The sequence below is a fragment of the Rhinichthys klamathensis genome, unplaced genomic scaffold, assembly GCF_029890125.1.
Source record: "Rhinichthys klamathensis goyatoka isolate OS25496 unplaced genomic scaffold, OSU_Roscu_1.1 h1tg000827l_1, whole genome shotgun sequence".
NCBI classification, from domain to species: Eukaryota; Metazoa; Chordata; class Actinopteri; order Cypriniformes; family Leuciscidae; genus Rhinichthys; species Rhinichthys klamathensis.
Window position 1 is genome coordinate 145,802 of NW_026607209.1, and position 7,567 is coordinate 153,368.

The 7,567-nt window shown below is 38.2% G+C and overlaps 1 protein-coding gene across 4 annotated transcripts in view; it reads left to right on the forward strand.

Annotated features, from left to right (window-relative positions):
- The window catches only part of adarb1b (adenosine deaminase RNA specific B1b), a 104,224-nt gene extending 102,569 nt beyond the window's left edge, over positions 1-1,655 (forward strand). For all 4 annotated transcript variants that reach the window (XM_056243687.1, XM_056243688.1, XM_056243685.1 and 1 more), the window contains one exon: positions 984-1,655. In XM_056243687.1, the coding sequence (XP_056099662.1) occupies positions 984-1,160 (177 nt within the window). In that variant the 3' untranslated portion in view covers positions 1,161-1,655. The remainder of the gene's footprint in view (positions 1-983) is intronic.
- Positions 1,656-7,567: the final 5,912 nt, after the last annotated feature.

The window sequence follows — 7,567 nt, forward strand, 5'->3', positions numbered from 1 at the left end:
GTCATTTAAGGCTTTATTTAACTCATTTAAGAGGATACTGGTCAAAGCGGGCATTTTGGCACTTTTGTGTGTTTTTGTCCGTTCATACGCGTAAGAGAACTCAATGCGGCACGCTGTCTGAAGCGGCTTTCTGTGCGTATGAGTCTTGTGTGTCTGTCACACAGACAGGAGATTAACAATATTTGTAACGCTTTAACGTGAAAAAAATTATCGCATTGCGTTAAAGCAACAAACACTAAGTAAGATTTTTTACCTTAAAATAATGTTTCCAAAATCGTTTCAGTGGTTCATCAAGTCGTAACAGGGTGAAAGGCACTTATGCCTCCGCTTTGCGGTCCTATATCTGCTATAACCACGCTATGTAAGATTGCCAGATCGGGTCGCATTTCTGTAGTTCTAATGAGACATAAGAAAACTACAAATTTGACTTGCTTTACGTCAAGCGTTACAATAGTCATTATTTAGTTTTTCTTCATTTCTGATGTCGCAAGACATCATACTTTCATGAAATCATGCAACATACTCTACCTTGTCTGTGGAGTGGACATCGTTCATTCCAAAGCCGGTGCTGGATGAACAACGAGCGAGCGTGCGACCGTAGGCTGCGGTAGGCTAAGTTATTTACAACAGCGGTAATGGACAATTCCGCTTCCAACCTGTAGGGCGACCGCAGAGGGAAAGTTACTTGGTGTTGCTTTAATGCGTTAATTTTGACAGCCCTAATGTATATATATATATATATATATATATATATATATATATATATATATATATATATATATATAGAGAGAGCAGTATTCTTTTCAGACATTTTGTTCCATTTATTAGTTAATTTTTATTTATTTTAATTCATTTATTTATTTATTTTCATTTTTTATTTTAAGTAGAAAATAGAACTGCCTAATGATTATTGTATTATATTACAAAATAGTGTAAACAAACAAACCACATTATGTACTGTAATTCTTTCTCTCTCTCGGCAGCTCTCGTCAACTCTGCGAATCAAAGTGCCCAAGCCCAGCTCGTACCACGAAGCCAAACAAGCAGCGGAGGAGTATCACACAGCGAAGCAAACGCTCATCAAGGCCTTTCACAAAGCGGGCCTGGGTGCCTGGGTGAAAAAGCCCATAGAACAGGACCAGTTCTCACTGAACTCTTGAACAGGGGACATAAGACCAGGACATGACAACAACCAGCTGTTAATACTTCACTTGATGTGCGGGTGTGTGTGTGTGTGTATGTGTGCGTGTGTTGCTGTTTGTTCTCAGACAAACTAAGAGCCCTTTAGTGTCTGTCATTTTGCTCTCTTTGTGTGAATCATGACTTTGCCTTTATAATTTGTAATGTAGAAGCAGGTTGTCATTTAACGTATGTTTGTTTCGAAGTTAGCGGCACTAGCCTTCCGCAGATAACAGGATGTAATGTCATTTGTAACTGGAAAAAAAGTTATTTTTAGTTTTTCAAACTATTTTCATGAGAGAGGGTTGTTCTTCTGACAAAACCTCGACGCCGTAAACGTGTACGTTACGTGGCTTCAGGTCGACCACACAGCTGTGCGCACGGGTCTGAAGGTTTCCTGGTCCAGCCTACCCAAATGCTGGCTCACCTTTCGAGCATGATTCTCCTTGATATGCAAAACATAAGCATATTTATATTTTTTATTCCGTTCCCTCCGGATTTTTAAAGGGGAAGAAATTCACATAGATCATTACTATAAAGCATGGTCCCTTTAGATAGACACACTTTTGTCAGGACTTTAGTGTAGAATTAGCGTACACAGTCTTTCTAGTCGGAGTAGATTTCAGATTTTAATTTGACCTCGGAGGGAAACTTGAATTTTTTGCATACGGTTCCTTTAGAGCTTGGAAGCGAAAACTGTATTCTCAAACAGTAAATTGAATTGGATAATTGAGTATTCTTATAGATGCAACCAAAGTGCATTGATCTTATTAAACAATGTGTCGTGGCTATTTAAATTTCTCAGAGGTCTTAAATGCATGTGCGAATTACGCAAGGCTCCGGGCAGCCTCGCTCAAAGAAAGCTCTTTATCTGGGCTAAATACATTAGTGGCCTGTAATGGACCATTTTAGAAGCCCTTCTTTTCTTTTTACGTTTCTACACTGTATTGACTTAAAGCGGCATGGAGTCACGAGTTACGCTCATGTTAAAGGAACAGTTCATCCAAATATGAAAGTTCCCCCACATGTCGTTCCAAGCTCCATAAAAGCACCCCATATGACTTTTATTCCAAATCTTCTGAAGTCAAATAATAGCTTTGCATGACGAACACCATTCGAAACGACATGTAGGTGAGTTAATAATCAGTTTGTTTCTGGTTGAACTCGTCCTTCAACGTTCATGCTGCTTTAAGTCACTGCAGATTTCGAGAGCAGGGCATTGTGGGAGTTTTTCACGATGGCAGAATGGTCTGAAAAACGATGCACGTTTATTATTGACATAAGTCATCTCTGCATGCGGAAGCGAGGGTTTGCAGGGGCGACTCTGACTTTCACTTTATCCTTGCATCTAGTTCGAGGATCTTTTCTTTTCCTGCACAGACCTGAATCCTCCGAGACGGTTTCTGTAAGGCTGAGTTCAGCCGTGTCCTCGAGGAAGAGGTTTTCCCTCCGCAGACTTCTGCTGTAGGAAGGTCTGAGCCAGGAGCTCAGGAGCTCAGGCGCTCTTTGATTTATGGCTTATCCAGTGCAGCATGTTTGACTGGTAAGGTTATAGAGAGCTAGGAAGCAGAACTATTTTCTGTACCGATCATTCTTTTTTTTAAAGTTGAGCTTTGGTGGTTTTCAGATTCCAGGAGTGTTGCTGTATAATATAAACTCCTGGTGGGATTTATAACATTTCAGACATATGATTTGACACACAAAATGAAAGACACAAGGCTGCGTAGCTGACCCAGAAATGAGTTACTCACCCTAAAACCTGTATGCTGTAGTTTTTTCCTTGGAACACAAAAGGAGATTTTTAAAGGATCTTTATGCAGCTCTTTTGAGTACAACAGCAGTTCAATGACAGTCAAGCTCAAAAAGGACTAAACATCGACATAAAACCAGCATAACATATAACTCGAGCATTATATTTCAGATCTCAGGAATCATTTGTGTGAGGAATAGACTGAAATGTAAGGAATTATTCAATAAATGAAATCAATTTCCAGTTTTGTACACTTAAAATTCTTACCACCTTCAAACGAAAAAAGTCTCTTATGCTCACCAAGACGGTTTTTATTTGATCAAAAATACAGTACAAATTGTGAAATGTTTTTTACATTATTAAATTACACATTTAGAATATATTAAAATAAAAAAGTAATTTATTCTTGTGATGTCAAAGCTGAATTTTCAGCATCTTTACTCCAGTCTTCAGTGTCACATGATCCTTCAGAAAGCATTTGAATATTCTAACATTCTGGTTCGGTAAAACATTTATCACTATTACTATTATTAGTATCATCATCATCAATGTTTAAAACATTTATGCTGATTTAATATTTTAGTGAAAACCAGGATTATTTGATGAATAGAAAGCATTTATTTTCGAAATGGAAGTATTTTGTAATACTATAAATATCTTTACTGTATCTTTTGATCAGTTTAATGCATCATTGATGAATAAAAGTATTTGTTTTATTTAAAAAAATCTTACTGACCCCAAACTTTGCTGTAAAAAGGAAAGATTTTCCATTAGTAAAGTCATAAATATTGAATATCGACTACTTTTAAGGTGGTTTAATGGTCCCTTTCCTGGAAGATTTATATCATGGCCACCATGAAACGCTGCATTAAGATTCTTTAAAAGCTCACATATTGTATCCCGATGAAAAGAGAACCACATACAGGTTTTTTCTGTCGGTGAACTTTTCCTTTGATGGGTCGCAGAGCCGGTTCTTTCATAATACTTCCATGAAATCAGACCTGCTTCATTCTGCCAGTGCTATCATTCCATTTCCCGCTCGATGGCGTCAGGTTTCTCCAGCAGGATGGTTGTTGATTTTAAACCTTTTAAAGAAACCAGCAGTATGCGTGTTTGTCCGTCCATTGGTTCGAGTGTGTTTGTTTGTGCACCTGCTGCTGAGCCCAGTTGGCGTTCTAGCAACAAGACTGAGAGAATTGCTGTGGAATCTTCACCAAAGATGTCAATTTACTTTTCTTTTGAAGCATTTAAAAAAAAGCTGAGACTATTTTTTAAAAGACGAGAAAGTTATTGGTGCAAAGATTGTTCAGCATTTTACAGTTCAGCCTTGGTTGAGTTTTGTTCTTTCATATTCACTAATGTATTTTTTTGTTTTGTCTTTAATTGTGTGCATTTGCGTTGGATCAGTCGGGACTGGCTTTGGGACGTGCTCGTCATCCTCAGCGTTCTGGTGCACTGCTGTAAATATATTGTGACCCTCTTCAATGCTGTTACAGTAGACTCCTTGCATATGTATTACTAATTTTCATTTTTCACTCAAAAAGCAACATGCAATTTCTTTTTAAGGTCTTTACTCAAAATGCCAGGGCTGCCGTGTCCTTGCAGAGGCCGTAATGTATTTGTGACGGGCCCATATGAGCGTGTGGGGATCTGCAGTACTGTAATGATTAATGACTGTAGACTTTGACTCCCTTTTGCTCTAATGGAAACGATTACGGCCTGAAATTAATGAGCACAGTCGGTTCTACATAAATGTGGCTCAGCAAAAAGTAGCTTTTTCTGCTGGTGACACTTTTCAAGGGCGGGAGACTTCTGGATTTTTTTTTTTTTTTTCACAAAAACAATATATATATACGTATATATATATTTTCTTTCTTTTGCATCATCCTAATTTTGTCTTCACCTTTTTACCTGTCGTCTTCTATTACGGATGGTTTTGATGGCGTGAGACGCCAGCGGATGTCACGATTAAAAAATTTGTTTTCCTTCATTGTGTTCTTTTGGGAATCTGAGCCGTGTCTTAGCAAAGAGTCCTGACTTTCGTCCCCCTGGTCCTGGCCAGCCCGTTTCTAAACGTCTTGTGATTTGGTGACTGTACAGTGGAGTCCGGCGGTGGTCCAGCTCGATCTCGGTCCACCCCGTCTTTTGCCTGTCCTTCGTAATATCCACATGGGTCACCTGCATGAGCTACTTCACCGAAGCTGCACCCAGCATGACGACATACTTAAAAAAAAAAAAAAAAAAAAAAAAAAAAAGGACTTGTATGTAGAAAAAAGGAACAAAAAAAATAGATCTATACTTAAAAAAAAAAAAAATTCAAGAAATAAAAAAGATCTTAGTTTACCTTTGCATATTAGTGTCGTGTTTTTTTTCCCCTCCTCTCTGGTTTATTTGAAGAGTGTGTGTTTGTGTGTCTACTTCACATAAAACTATAAAAGCTGTTCCAAAGTGAGCTACCTAGAAAGGGCAACTCTTTCTAAAGTGAAATGGAACCTCATAAGTGAGTGATTTGGAGTGGTCTATAACTCTGTGCGCCATATAAATATTGCTCCACATGGGAGACTCAACTCGAAATAGATTTATGTGGCATTTGGTGTGCTGCTAAGCTAAGAAATTAATATATCAATTAGCATTTTATTCAGCTCTCTAGTAATTGCACTGATCAGGGAGTCTGTCCAATGTGATCTCATGAAGTATTCGTGATTAAACTGTTTTCAACATTGATAATAAGAAATTATTCTTGAGCAGCAAATCCGCATATTAGAATAATTTCTGAAGGATCATGTGACACTGAAGACTGGAGTAATGATGCTGAAAATTCAGCTTTGCATCACAGCAGCAATACATTACATTTTAAAAATTAAAATGTTATTGTTTTTTGCTGTATTTTTGATTTACAATGGTGAGACTTTAAGAGGCTTTTCAAAAAAACAAAAGGTTTGACCTGTAGTTTATATCCGCTGTCATCTGATTTAAAAAAATATATAATTTTGGGTGGGTGGGTAGTGTCAGTAGAATATTAAATCAGACATTGTTTAAAGCATTTCATCAATTTATTTTGCTTATATTTAATAGATTGTGCTGAAATATCACAATCACGGTGATGCATCTGAAACGTATTCCATGAATGACATATTTTGAAATAAGGTATACAGTGTTGGTCAGAATTATTTGCCCCCTTGGTAAATATGATCAAAGATGGCTGTAAAAAAATAAATCTGCATTGTTAATCCTTTTAATATTTTATTACAAAAATTAGCAAAAATCTAACCTTTCATTGAAGTAAAAGAATTGAAAGTGGGGGGGGAAATCACATTATGAAATAAATGTTTGTCTCCAAAATACGTTGGGAACAATTATTTCCCCCTTTTTATTAAATACTTCTTGCAACCTCATTTTTCCAAGATAACAGCTCTGAGTCTTCTCCTATAATGCCTGATGAGTTTGGAAAACTCCTGACAGGAGACCAGAGACCATTCCTCCATACAGAATCTCTCCAGATCCTGCAGATTCCCAGATCCATGTTGGCGCTGCTTCAGTTCAGCCCACTCATCTTCTATAGGGTTCAGATTCAGATCTGGGACTGGGATGGCCATTGCAGATGCTTGGTTTTGTGCTCAGTCACCCATTTTTGTTTTGATTTTGATGTTTGTTTTTGGATCACTGTCCTGTTGGAAGATCCACACATGGCCCATTATAAGATTTCTAGCACAGGCTGTCAGGTTTTGATTTTTTTATCTGTTGGCATTTGATCGAATCCATGATGCCATGTATCTGAACAAGATGTCCAGGACCTCTGGCAGAAAATGATGCCCACAGCATTAAAGATACACAGAGTATTTCATTTTACACTTGGGGTACTTTTTTATCCCTGTGTGCACCAAACCCATCTAAAGTGTTGGTTTCACTTTATTTTGATGGTCCCTTTAACACATTCTGTTGACTATAAGTAACGTTGCACGCACCTACATGTCAACTAACTCTCATTAGAGTGTTAGTTGAGTATTAATAGACTGGTAGGGTTAGGGTTAGATTAAGTTGACATGTAGTTGCAAAATTACTTAGTAGAATGTCTGTAGGAGGACCATCACAATAAAGTGTTTGCAGATATTAAGCAGACAATCTACTAATACTCTGATGAGAGTTAGGCTATGTTTACACGGAAACGATCTAAAGAGAAAACGCAAAAGTTGCGTTATCACTTTTTATTCTGCGTTTAGACCAGCGTTATGGTTGGGAAATCCGCGTGCATATGGTGACGCAAAAGTGTGTGAAATTTGATGTAGTATGCACTCCAGGCAGCTAGGTGGCAATGTGAACCACTGCCACACAACAACCAATATCTTAGAATGTTTTGTACAACTGCTGAAAAGACTCTTGTATGTTTTTCAGAGCTGCTAGGGCAACTTGAAGGTCCGACGTATGGAAATAATCTGACATGTTGGTTGTTATTTTCCTGTACTGGCGCATGCATGTGACGTAAACGCGTACGCGACGAGAGCCACCGTGAGCAGATTTGCGTTTTTACCGTTTAGACGGGTGTTGTGCCGAATTTCGACCCCCTGCCAAATTATTACCCCCCTCGTTGAAGTCAGTACCTGATTGCCTAATCCCAACCCCGCCCCTAATCCTAACCCC